The sequence below is a fragment of the Penicillium manginii genome (genome assembly GCF_028828005.1).
Source record: "Penicillium manginii strain IBT 31320 chromosome Unknown utg000011l:1.0-1395921.0:1.0-1396616.0, whole genome shotgun sequence".
NCBI lineage: Eukaryota > Fungi > Ascomycota > Eurotiomycetes > Eurotiales > Aspergillaceae > Penicillium > Penicillium manginii.
The window spans coordinates 174,862-188,206 of NW_026643112.1; the positions used below are offsets into that span (position 1 = coordinate 174,862).

Genomic DNA, 13,345 nt, shown 5'->3' on the forward strand with positions numbered 1-13,345 from the left:
CGCCAGTTAATGATGTAATGTCGGCCGGGCGAGATCGATTGTGATGAAAGCGTCACTAAAATTTAAGCCGCTATTCTGTCTATTACAGCTTCAGTGCATTGCTTTCTCGGCCTAGTCCTGTACCGAGGGTTACGAAAAGATGGATCACGATGGCAAGCCATCGAATAGACAGTCGAGACTCGACTTCAATCGCTTCCGCACAAGAGCAGTCGGTATGCACATTGCTAGTAACTACCTCAGTAAAGCCCTGGAGTCAACCATAATAACTATCATTGCCTACCTAGGTAGGTATAATACCAATGATACTACTCGAACAGAGCAATCCTGTATTGACTATGAGTACTACTAAGGTACTATTATTAATTTCTGTATATCTACCTCAAGTTTCATACGCACTGAAATTCTTACAGACTGTGAAATCACTATAGTTCAGTCAGAATCTAACAGCGATACCTGTAAATTTAAGCCCCTAAAATGGCGGAGTCCATCCTTTAGAACTACTACTTTTTGTAACGACTAGGTCGTCACCATTGTCGTGGATGCCTTACGTGTGTGGCATCCACTTAGGCATCCACTGGCTACATTGTATCTGGCTTTCATCTCCGCTTCCTTCTTCCTGGAGCTATTACTTTTGTCGAACCGCTACTATATTCCTTTGCCTGATTCGCTACGTCGTATCTTGATCCCTGTAAGTATCTAAGCATCCTCGCACTCTGAAATACACCTATTACAGGGCTAATTCTAAGCGCAGAATACACAAGAAGCGCATACTAAGCACGGCTCTGTGAAAATTGTTATATCCTCAAGTTGTGAGTTCTTGATACGACTTTATTTTCCCTGCTCTGATCTAGAATATCCGCACTAAGCTCGTTCAACCTCTAGGGTATCGACTTTGGCCTCGGTCCGATTTGCACCGTGCCACTTTTCCGGAGCAAATAGCCTTCAAACTTCCCATTCATGGCTTTATTTCAATTCGTGTTGTACGGGCTTGACCTCATGAGTGATTGGATGCAATTCCGACGCAGCCACCTCAAGTAAGTTACTCTCACCGGGAATGTTCTGGGTATAGCGAGAGTTGAACTTTAGCACGTGCTTGATAGCATTGAAATTCTTCACACTCAAAGATATAGGCTCAGAACTGATATACCAGGCCACATTTTCAGTGCACGGCGGCGTGGTAAGAGAGCCAGAGTACTGGTAGATAGGGTTGCTTTCGAGGTGCCCGGCGAGATGACCGAAGCTTAAGCGAAAAACTCTAACAGAGGTGCCAGGAGAGGCGATCCTATGAACTCGGGACAATATATTTTCGAAAAGAGCATCTCCCGATCCAGCCTCGATCAATTCAAATACAAAGCCAACGACAGCGACGCGGCCCGCTGATAATATCATGTCAGTCAAATCGTCTAGCACCAGAAAGTATCGATGATAGTCAACGAAAAACGAAATATCGCGATGGGATGCTTACCAGGGTCTTTGAAGACAAAGTGGACTTCCAGGGGATAGTACTCTTCATTAATACGATGCTCACTAGGGGTATGAAAGTGAAATTGTTTTAGAGCGTAACGACCGGTCGGGGTGAATAGTCGCCCTTGAGATAGAGCAACCTCAACAGTAGAGCCCAAGTTCTCAAAGTGGGCGGTGTCGATTGGTGGAATTTGCATCCCGATACCTCCAGCTCCAATATGTATGTTGGAGTCAATGTTTATTGGCGATTGGTATCGACCTGATGCACAGAGCGCGTTATGTTTCATGTCCAAGCCATACCAATTCAATGGACCACCAAGACAAGTATAGTTAAAATTGGGGCCATGAACCAGACTGACACTGCTTAATTCATCATCAAAATCATCAATGTACGATGCCGTAGCCGTTATAAGTAGAGAAAAGACACAATGAAAGATTCTCATCATGTTTGTGTTCGGTAGTCGTGGTTATTGATAGAATCTTTCTTAGAATATCCGAAACTGCAGCAGGGAACCAGGTTATTATATCCAGTTACGATCACGCTTATGAAATAATGATCATCGATTGACTGAACTATCCCAATGCACGCATAATGTGCATCAGATAGATCTACATGCACTATTGAGGGAAGCAAGGGAGAAGGGATTAGTAGAGGCTTGAACTACAGTGACCTGAAAAAACTTGTGTAACCTGGGATGTAAGGTTTGAACATGTTACACGGCTGAGGCTAGGGCTTTCTATGGTTACACCTCACGTTTAGCTGAGATTTAGAGCTTTTCTCTACCGCACAATTTTCAGATAAAGTCACATCATTAATACTAAGGAGTTCCTAATGAGTATTGCCATTCTTAGAGCGAATATCTAAGGATGATAGGCAACATGTGCCCTGTCTTGTGCTACAGATGATCCCCCACCATATTGTAATACATTTATTGTAAAGACTTAGGATGAATAGGATTAGACCTGTGCAGACCCATGAGCATGCCCAAATCGCCCTAACCCGCCCATAAGTAGGGCAAAAAGATTTAGGCCATATTTGACTATATTATGGCTGTATTGACCCTATAGAAATTCTACACTAAACTTTTGGCTATATTAATGACTAGGTTTACTAGGATAGGTAGAATTAAATATAGTCAAATTATGAAAGACTATGGATAATTTAGAGTACCTATGACCTGCTATCAGTAAGAAAAAAAAAACACTGACACGGGTACCAACTAGTATCTATAAGATACTATTACTAACATAGAGTAGATAAACTATAAAAGAGTCCTACTAAGGATAGAGGTTATGCTCTACCTGATAAAAGTAGGAAATAGATCTATAAATCTTCCTCTTAAGCTTCTCTATCTTTATAAAGTTGTAATAATATTTTTTATAAGTCTTCTTTTGTAGTTTCTTAATATAGAACTATTTACTAAGCTCTTTATTAAAGAGTATATTTAATTCCTTATATATAGTAGAATTGATCTATTATTTTTAGCTAACTAGGTACTATACTACTGAGGAAGGAGACTTAAAGTAGATATTGAAAGATAGGAATGCTCGCTGGCTGTCTGTCAAGCAGACGGGTCGATCATAAGAGGAAAAAACCACCACACTCACAGAGTGCAGGAGAGTAGCAGACAAAACGTGGCGTTATAGAGGGACGATAGAGCGAATAACAGAACCTTTCATAGGTAGTATAACGATATAGCAACCTTAGCAACCTAAGTAGAATATTTTATAAGGGGGAACATGTGTTATTCTGATTAATACTATCAAATAAATACTACTTATTCTTGTAAAATAAAACGATAGTTTTGTTACTAAGGCCTCAATCACATAACTCTAGGATACTGATGTTAAGACTAGAAATCCCTACTATATACTACTCTCTCTGAAAATTGGCTGTCCCTTGGTTGTAATGGTTACTAAGTTGTCAGGCTAGAGACCTGTGACTAGGCAAGGGTATCAGATGGTAGAGGTCAGATCAGACAGTTGATACACAGACTGATTCTTGAAGAGATCAAGAATTCTGAATAATTGTGGGATCTTAAGTACACTAGGGTTCGAGTGGATCTCGATATACAGGTAGCTCGAAGGGGATTCAAGTGCGGATCGACGTCGAACGTCTGGGGTGCTGTATACTCGAATCCCGTGACAAGTTATGTATCGCATACCTTCCTGAATAGGTAGGTCACGGGCTTCGGGCTTCCTTCCTTAGCGGCCCGGCCCGGGCTTTGGCAAGGTCTATCGATACCGCAACCTCAGTAGCCTCAGTAGGACATTTCATAGGGTGGAACATGTATGATTGTTATTGATGCTATGGAACGAACGCTACTTATTCTCCCGAAACTAAATGGCAGCCTTGTTGCTAAGGCACCAGTCACCTGACTCCGATGTTGAGATCGAAATCCCTATTACACTACTTATAATACAAAGCAATCCCCCGTTTCGTGAGGCAATTATATACGAATCAGATATAAATCCGATCCGATACTACCACATTATCCCCCTTCCTGAACGGAGAATAGTTCTGTATCGATAGGTGTTCATCCCTTTATCTGATGCTGACGAAGGAGGTTTCAGTATTGATTCTGTTCCCGCTTTCATATCACATGACCCTAGATCATGTGATCGGCAACCGATATCATTTTCCCGTGACAGCGTGCGCGGGCCGTTTTGGGAATTACGTTAGTTAATGGTTACATTTCAATGCCTCAGGCAGACAACGTGATTTATCAGGATATGCACATTACTAGTTAGCCCTGGAGTTATTCAGAATAACCATCATTGCCTACCTAGGTAGGTATAATAACAATAATACGACTCAAATAGAGCAATCCTAAATTGGCTATGAGTACTACTAAGGTACTAGTACTAACTACTCATACAGCCGACTCCGGCTACTCTCCAATTCCTTACATTTACTACTACTACTAGTCCTCCGTACATTTACATTTATTCTACCTTTATCTCCTCTCAATTCATACTTTCTGGGTACAGTATATTTCTCTTGTATCTCGACTACACACTAGGAGGTACCTAGGTAATTACCTGTTTGCTACAGCACAATATGTCCTCTATTCCTATCCTCCGCCCTCGACTGCCTCGGCTTCTTCAACTGCGCTCCGTCCGCTTCTCCTCCGCATCTCCGCATCTACCAGCATCATCGGTCGCCGCCTCATTCCTCTCACGCTTTCAATCCTTGGGCCCTCAATCCCGCTCTCAAATTCTCGATGCCAACCAGCTGAACCTTCTCACTCTCACCTTGAATCGTCCCTCGCTATTCCCCACCACCCCCGCCCTCGCTGCCTCATCTCACACCCCCGTCCCACCAGGTTACCACCTCGTCTACTTCACACCCGACTTTTTGGAAACCGACCTCGGTGCCGATGGAACTGATGCCTCCTACAATCCGGAATCACCCTTCACCCGCCGCATGTGGGCTGGGGGTGAAGTGACCTGGCCCCACGATACCCAGGGCAAACCCAACCCACTACGCGTGGGTCAGCAAGTGACCGAGACAACGCGTGTCTTGAGCGCTGAGGCCAAAGTCGTCAAGAAGACTGGCGAGGATATGGTCGTCGTGGGTGTTGAGAAGGAGTTTTCCAATGAGAATGGCATCTCTGTCATCGACCGCAGGTATGTGTTTGGTCCCCCGAGTGGCCCTGACATTGCAGCCCCAACTAACGCGTCCTTCTCCCTACTGCAGAAATTGGGTCTTTCGCAAGGCCTTGCCTACGCCATCAATCTCGTCAGCACCGGGAAAATCATCATCCCTACCCCCGAGCACCTCCCATCTGACCACCCCGAGTCATACCTCATCAGCCATCCTCACCGAAGGCAACACACATACACGCACTCTCCTCCAAACACCCGTCACGCTCTTCCGTTTCTCCGCCCTCACATTTAATCCACACAAGATCCACTATTCTCTTCCCTGGGCGCGAGAGGTTGAAGGCCACAAGGATATCGTCGTGCACGGTCCGTTGAATCTGATCTCCATCCTGGATCTATGGCGCGACATTCGAGGCAAGACACAGGCAGCTGAAGAGGCACCCCTGCTAGTTCCTCAGCGCATCTCATACCGGGCTACTAGCCCACTCTATGCCGGTGATGAGTACCGTGTGGTGCTGGAGGAAGGGGATAAGGGCGTGTCGCATGTGCAGATCGTGGGGCCCGGGAATGCCGTGGCGATGAAAGCGGAGATTCACGCCTGAACAGAAACATCTCCTCAGGCGAAGGGTGGGAAAGGTGTTCCAGGGCCGCGTCTGTTTCAGGTGCACAATGGCGTCGATACTATATGAATAGCCCGAGGCAGTGCTTCAGCTGAACAAAAGAAAGCTTATCAAACTCACGGCCTCTAGAAAAGTCAGAGTACAGGGATCGCGGTCTAAGTGATTTCTCTGCGACCTCCAACCTGTGCTCCGTCACACGTATATCCCCTTCACTACCTAGGTATCTAGAACGGACCAATGCTTAAAATATACAGAGCTACTACTCAACATCAAGTAACATCTCCAACGGCTTGAGTACGCGCAAAATACGGGTGACGATAAAAACGCTGTCAATGTGCATTGCTCGCATCCGAACGAATTTGGTGACACAAAAGGTGCTTTGTCACAGATGAGTCGCTGTTTTAAGACGTCGGCTCTTGCACAGACTTGTAGATCTCGGAAAACAAGATCTTCACTGATAGAAACCCTTGATGATGGAAACCGGCCGTACATATGTCGACAATCGGAGGGGTGTGGAGGGGTGTACTGAAATCTACTGGAGCATTAAAGGACGCGGCGAAGAATTCAATCTCGGTAGCATCTTGGTAGAATCTTGGTAGCATCTTGGGGAGGATATTGCAGGGCGCTGGGTTGATCAATTCTGGTTCCGGCCGCCTTACGCATATGTACACTGCCTAGTGGCGTTGGCAAACGAGAGGGTGGATGATAGCACCTGCGAGGAAATTGAGGTGTGATTGAGAGTGCATGCAATGACGTGGCATCTCAAGAAGTCAAGCTGACGGTTATTGAGAGGAGGGCCACTCAGAGGGATCCAGAGGAGTATGGAGGCGATTAATCATTCAAAGGTACCCTCGACGGGTTGTAGCAGTTGTCGGAAATATCCTTGCTGATCAGTTGCTCAAAGCTTTGGGGACAGGCAGAAGTGTCTGGCCGGTCTCAATGAATGGGTGCGTCCAGGTTAGCCCATAACTTGTACGTGCAAAAGGCGTGGAGACTCGGAGGAGACGCAGGTGTGTATATTGCTTCGAGTTGTGTGCAGGCGACCAAAGGACGGAAGTTCTTCAGCAACTGTTGGGTATTATTTGAGAAATATTGCGGAAAGGAAGGCACCGTCACCAATATCACGAGAAATTTTGAATTCCACGGCTGTCCAAGATTGTGGGGTGACTCAAGCGGGGAAGTTTCATTATGCGGGGTACAAACAGTAAACTATAGCTAGTTAACTTCTAGTTAAGGTTTGGATGTGTACGTAGTACTCTCTCGGGAGTCGGGATGTGGACCACTTATCATTCAACACTCCCCTCTCCAGACATCCGATGCTCCGCCATCCAAGGACTACAAATACAGATACCACTGCAGAATGTTGAACCTATGACTGATACAAACAACTCAACTTCTCAGCAAGTCACGAACTATGTATATCGTTTGGAAAGAAGAGGCAGATGCTGCCACCTACGAAGATGCCCGCGTCGGCCGTGTCTTCAATCACCGCCGACCAGACCGATTCCCACTGGCAGTTGTCAAGGCTTCTTCTGAAGAGGATATTATTGCTGCCGTCAAACTGGCCAAAGAGCGAAATTGTCGCGTGGCTGTGCGGTCTGGAGGCCATTCCTGGGCAGCTTGGAGTGTTCGCGAGAACTCTATCCTGATTGATCTGGGGGACTACAAAGAAATCGAGGTGGATACGGAGAATCATATCGCGCGTGTTTCAACTAGCATGACAGGTCGTGAAGTGAACGGCGAGCTGAACAAACATGGACTCATGTTTCCTGGAGGCCATTGCCCAGACGTCGGCCTTGGGGGATTCTTACTCCAGGGCGGAATGGGGTGGAATTGCAAGGTGAGAGAGCCTTGATTACATCGAAGCCACCTACATGTTTGTACTAACAGACTTCAGAACTGGGGCTGGGCTTGCGAAAAGGTCCAGGGACTCGATGTGGTCACTGCGGATGGCGACTTGCTTCACTGTAATGCCTCTGAAAACTCAGATCTATATTGGGCAGCCCGTGGGGCCGGTCCAGGTAAGTGATGAATGCCAGATAGAATTCGGGGACGACTTGGACGGTGACTGACGTAGAAGCCAGGATTCCCCGGTGTTGTGACCAAGTTCCATCTCAATTTGATCCCGTACCCAGGGAAGGGCTTTCGATCATCGGGCTATCTGTATCCAATCAGTCATTATCACGAAGTTTTCAAATGGATCATCTCTATTTCTCCTTCTTTCGATAGTGACACGGAGATTGTGGCAGTCGCACAATACCCCGAGGGGCAAGATGAGCTTTCGCTCTTCATTCTATTTGTCACCATGAAGCATAGCCCCGAAGAAGCAGAAAGAGCACTAAGACCGGCTCAAGAAACCAGACCAGCTGGGACAACTAGCGAGTGGTTCTGTATGGAAGACAGCCTTGATAACCAATACAACAACCAAGCTAGAGCAAACCCGGAGAAACACCGCTACTGCACCGACAATGCCTACATCGACAACGATGCGGACGTCCCAAGTGTTTTGGAGGAGGCGTTCACGACGCTTCCACATCGCAAGGCTTTCGCGTTGTGGTATGCGATGAACCCCTGCAGCCGAAGAGAACTGCCAGACATGGCCCTGAGCATGCAATCTGACCACTATTTCGCGTTATATACGGTGTGGGAGGACGAGTCCGACGACAATCGCTGCCGTGCATGGGTGAAGAATGTGATGGAGAAGGTTGAGCGTCATTCAGTAGGCGCCTACTTGGGAGACTCAGACTTCCAAGTTCGACGAACAAAGTTCTGGGCCGACGATAACGCTAAGCGATTGATGGATATTCGCCGCAAGCGGGATCCCCAGGGCAGAATATGCGGGTATCTAGATCACGAGGACATGTCGGGAGTAAATGGCTTGGCCAATGTTCATGAGTGGAAGTTGTGATGCTAATAAGAGGTAAGTGCCCAAGTCAGAGCTCAATTGAATTTAAGTATCATTTTCGGCCGGGTAGGGATTTCAGGGTATTTCAGTTCGCATAGACGACTCAGGTGTTTGTTTACAATTTTTGTGTTGGTCGAAAATAGATTTGGGAGCAGAAGTATGAATGCGAGATCAGTGTATCATTTCTTGTCATTGTTTTTCTTCGTGAATTCGGTGCTCAAAACTGTTCTGTATGCGATTCTTCGGATGTAGGTGTTTGCAGCCCAATCATTCGAGGTATTCCTCATTGACTCTACGTATAGAAGGTAAAATATTGTAGTAAAGAAATCGCAATCATGCCTTGATACCAATCACAGCCAGGTTGCGAGGACTAATGGAGTAGTCGAAAACCGGCTCTACCCAGCATTCCTTGACCGAATCGTGTTCGCGTAAAAACTGCCATCGGTCTGTCACAATAATAGCCTCGACGACTTGTGCACTGAAAGCCATAAGACTCCATACCATGCTCAGGTTTTTCCGGGCATACTGATATTCTTTTTCGTAGCGATCAAGCTCATCATCGGTCATGGTGCAAATGTGCTCCTGAATCTTCGTACCATGATGAGGATCGCGGCTCAGCCGAACGGTAGCAGTTCGTACGTACGCAGTAAATGACGTGAAAGCCGACTTGCGCAAAGATCCAAGAATGAGCGGTGGGGGCCTATCGATGGGCTCGCCGGCATCATTGTAAAGATCCTTAGGGATACCGGGTTGGGGCACAACACCTCTGTCGACGAGTACACGCTGGAACAGAGCGCGGAAGAAATGGCGGGTAAAGAATCCTTCACTTTCTTCGCGACCCCAGTTGTAGGGCGCTTGGACGGCCATCATTCGAGCGGTTATATTGAGCTTCATTCCAGTAGTGCCTTCACTTTCATATGTTTCGAAGCGCTGAGACATAGGGAATCCGTGTGGATCATACGAATTTCCAGTTTGGTTTAATCGTGGATGGAGGGAGCGGAGAATTGGAAGTGTATTAGTTGCAGGCCCCAGTCGCTCGGTCATGAGGTTGTAACAGCAACCGATCATGGCAACAGCCACAACTGATGGGTTTAGGACCAGGGATCGTACACCGTGATGTAACAGATTACCGCATGAATGGAGAGAGACAACCATAACACGAGCGTCGCTCGGTTGTTCTTCGTCCACGTTGACCGTGATTGAAGTTTCATTCGAGTCTTGTGTTTGATTGGGAGTCGACACCTGGGATGGGTGCACCACATGGTTGATTATCGGTTCCAGGTATCCATCGGAGATGTCATGTTCAATATAACTGAGCTTGCCGCGGGTGTCGACTTCAGCCTCCTCGAGCTTTTGTTGCTGCGACTGCTTTTTCGATGAAGAAGCTCGCAATTCGTTGGGACCCAAATCCATTTCGCCCAACATTTTGAATGTAGTTATTTCTTCTTTTTCCACAGCAGTATCCGGCGCGGAAAGTGTATCGATTGAAGGTTGTGGCAGTTCTGGATGTGGCGGTGATGTTGGGGTCTCGCCAGAATCTGCAACCTCCGGTTTGCCATCGCAGTCGTTGCAAGAAGTCTTGCGCTTATGCACAAATACCTTTTTTTCTTTCTTTTTCGCTAGCATAGCGTGGACATCCATTCCCTGGGCGCCACTGATGTTGTGATGATGTCTTTCAATTGCAATAATGTGCTTGTGGTAAGGCGAGCTAGCTAGCGTCCGACCTAAATAGTTCTGGCCAGATCCAAAATCGACAATATGGGATATAGGCTCACCCCGACGCTCATTCACCACATCCGACAGCGAAGCGACGTGACGGGAGAAGAATTCAACTTCATGGAGTTTCTTTTTGTTCATACCAACGGTAGTCTTATATGGAAGCGGAGTTCTCATGGAAGGCGGTGGTACATCGAACTCTCGCCGCAGACTCAGCCGGCGAATATTGTGAATGTAGTCTAGCAGACTTTGAGGAGGACGCGCGCCACCGTTCCAGGTTTGATCATCATCATTCTCGTCATCTTGAGGGCCCCGCAGTGGTTCAATGTTCTCATGCAAAAGAAGATGGAGAACTTCATGAACATCGTGATACTCGAAAAACTCCCTCCACTCAGCCGGAAGCACAGTCGAATAGAGGTCAGGTTTTCGCGTCAGAAAGTCGAGGATATGCACTCCACCACAGAGGTTCATAAATAGAATAGACGATGTCGCAAAGTTCAGCAACTCCTTGACGTACGACTCCGGGTCTTTCCACTCTTCGGCGAGCGGGAGAGGGCGAGAATTAGCCATGTAACTTCAGTATCCAGACAATCTCTTGATCTTAATCATAATATTTCTGGGGGATTTGGACTGCAATTGAACGTCGCGGGGAGTTCGAAATTCGGAGTTGATCAAAAAAAAAAAGTGGCGTCCTTATCGTTGCTGAGTCATTCTTATCTTGATAATGACGCCTGAATTCCAAGGCCACAATCTAATAACTATTACAGTACGAAATGGGTAACTACAAGTCCTAAAAAGACGAGGCAATGATTACTTGAATGGATTTTGGTATCCAGGCCAGGTCAATCTAGCACTTGAAAGTTTATCGCGGGGTAAACTGGAACTACTAATACGTTTGGCCCCGTTTATCTTGAGGCCTACCTAATGGTAAGTAGCACCTATTGTACTACTCTACTTTAAGTTGACCATTCCAAGGCCCATTTCGGTCATTTCAGACGACCATCAATGGATCTCATCCCTCGGCCATTTTGGCTCCATTTTTATACTAGTAGACTCTAGGGGGGCGTTGAGAACCTCGGTCCTTTCCGACAGCATGGTCTCGGCCAGGTATAATCCGGGTATCTACTACTTAGGTACTAGTACTTGAACTTCACAAAACGCCTTGAATGTGAATTTTGAGTGATCATAGATACTACTAGTATCCTGACGCTTAGAAAACCGAGATTTTAAGTAGCCCTTGGGTATTCATCGAGAGTTTCTGCTGGCTGGCTAATCTTCCGACTCTTGGCGGTAGAAACCCGCAACAAGGAAAGCCAATTCAAGAGCTTGCTTTTCGTTAAGACGAGGGTCGCAGAACGTTGTGTACCGCTCCCCAAGTCCATCCTCAGTAAGCCCAGCAGCACCACCCACGCATTCGGTCACTGCTTCTCCAGTCAATTCGAGATGCATACCACCCAAGAATGACCCAGCCGCCCGGTGAATCTCCAACGCCTGTCGCAGTTCCTCTAAGATATCCGTGAAATGACGGGTCTTGACACCGGAAGGTGTGGCTTGTGTGTTTCCATGCATGGGATCGCATTGCCAGACGGGGATATGGCCGGACGCCTGGACGGCCGCAATGTGACCTGGGAGGAAGTCGGCAATTTTCTTCGCGCCGTATCGTGAGATGAGAGTGACTTTTCCAACTTCCTTGGTTGGGTTTACCACGTCGAGCAAGCGGACTAGCTCATCACCCTGCATGCTTGGACCAACCTTGATGCCGATCGGGTTGGCAATTCCACGGAAGAATTCCACATGGGCGCCATCAAGCTGTCGTGTGCGATCACCAATCCAAATGAAGTGGCCAGAGGTAGCGTAGAAACCACTTCCCATCTCCCCAGTTGTTTCAGTGCTGGCGTGAGCTGGGTGCCGAAGCAATCGTGTCAAACTCTGCTCGTATTCCAAGGACAGTCCCTCGTGGCTGGTGTAGATATCAGCGGTCTCGACACCTCGGTCTTTATCAATACCAACCGTCTTCATGAATTTGAGCGCATCTTTGACTGCTTTGACAATCTGGGCGTATTGCTCTCTGATCGCGGGGGTGATGACATGACCAAGACCCCAGTCGAGTGGGGAGTGTAGGTCAGCGAGACCTGAGGAAAGAGATGCACGTAGGTAATTCAGAGTAGCGGCGGAGTGGAAGTATGCCGATACCAGACGTGATGGATCTGGACGCCGGGACTCCTGGTCGGCCGCAAAGCCATTGATATTGTCGCCGCGGAATGAGGGCATCTCTACCCCGCCAATAACTTCTGTTGGGCTGGAACGCGGTCTAGGTACAATGATCAGCAAAAGTAGGAATGGTTAGAGGTTAGAAAGGCAAAGCTTACTTGGCAAATTGACCTGCAATACGGGCAATTCGAATGACAGGTTTGTTGGCTCCTGAGTAGAAGGTGAGTATATTGATCAGAGGTCGCGAGATGGGACGCATTCCAAGGTTCTCCTACCCCAGATAAGGATCAAACTCATTTGCAACAACAGCTTGACTTTGGCCTCGATCATATCTTGATTGCAGTAGTCAAAGAGTTCGGCACAGTCACCTGGTGAATTTATTTAGATGAGAAATCATTCATAGGTGATAGTTTATACAACATACCTCCTTGGAGAACAAATGCCTTCCCCAGAGCCACATTTCTAAGACTGTTCTTGAGGTTGTTGATCTAAGTTGAGATTAGCGATGGAACAAGTTCATTGTGCTTAGACGTATTGGTGCAAAAATACCTCTTGAGTAGTAACAAGCGGCGGGAGCTTGTGGAGCTTGTCCAAAGCATCTTTTACACCTTGCGCATCCTTGTAGACCACATCCTGCTTGATGGGTTTCGTAGTCCACGCTGTAGAGATAGAATATTATGAATTGAGTCGACCAACACAATACTGGCAAAGAACATACAATTGGGGCTCCAGTTAGCCATAGTGTGATGCTGACACTCGTGCTGACGCTGATAGTGGGGTGTGTGGGGTAGGGCAAAACACAAAGAGATGGAAATAGTCAGGC

General features: G+C 47.0%; 5 protein-coding genes across 5 annotated transcripts; 2 read left to right on the forward strand and 3 right to left on the reverse strand.

Annotated features, from left to right (window-relative positions):
* Nucleotides 1-963: 963 nt before the first annotated feature.
* Nucleotides 964-1,910, reverse strand: N7533_013332 (carbonic anhydrase family protein; the record flags this gene model as incomplete). The annotated part of the gene is made up of 2 exons (XM_057109982.1): nt 964-1,376; nt 1,466-1,910. The coding sequence occupies 2 exons, from the start codon at nt 1,908-1,910 to the stop codon at nt 964-966; spliced, it is 858 nt and encodes a 285-aa protein (XP_056952684.1).
* Nucleotides 1,911-4,525: 2,615 nt separating this feature from the next.
* N7533_013333 (hydroxyacyl-thioester dehydratase HTD2) lies at nt 4,526-5,672 on the forward strand (the record flags this gene model as incomplete). Its single annotated transcript, XM_057109983.1, has 2 exons — nt 4,526-5,094; nt 5,165-5,672. 2 exons carry the CDS (start codon nt 4,526-4,528, stop codon nt 5,670-5,672), a joined length of 1,077 nt encoding a protein of 358 aa, XP_056952685.1.
* A 1,432-nt stretch (nt 5,673-7,104) lies between these two features.
* N7533_013334 (FAD-binding oxidoreductase) lies at nt 7,105-8,598 on the forward strand (the record flags this gene model as incomplete). The annotated part of the gene is made up of 3 exons (XM_057109984.1): nt 7,105-7,530; nt 7,588-7,711; nt 7,775-8,598. The coding sequence occupies 3 exons, from the start codon at nt 7,105-7,107 to the stop codon at nt 8,596-8,598; spliced, it is 1,374 nt and encodes a 457-aa protein (XP_056952686.1).
* A 330-nt stretch (nt 8,599-8,928) lies between these two features.
* On the reverse strand, nt 8,929-10,881 carry N7533_013335 (uncharacterized protein; the record flags this gene model as incomplete). The annotated part of the gene is made up of 1 exon (XM_057109985.1): nt 8,929-10,881. The coding sequence occupies one exon, from the start codon at nt 10,879-10,881 to the stop codon at nt 8,929-8,931; it is 1,953 nt and encodes a 650-aa protein (XP_056952687.1).
* Nucleotides 10,882-11,580: 699 nt separating this feature from the next.
* N7533_013336 (3-deoxy-7-phosphoheptulonate synthase class II) lies at nt 11,581-13,262 on the reverse strand (the record flags this gene model as incomplete). Its single annotated transcript, XM_057109986.1, has 6 exons — nt 11,581-12,622; nt 12,681-12,732; nt 12,798-12,890; nt 12,947-13,010; nt 13,072-13,181; nt 13,241-13,262. 6 exons carry the CDS (start codon nt 13,260-13,262, stop codon nt 11,581-11,583), a joined length of 1,383 nt encoding a protein of 460 aa, XP_056952688.1.
* Nucleotides 13,263-13,345: the final 83 nt, after the last annotated feature.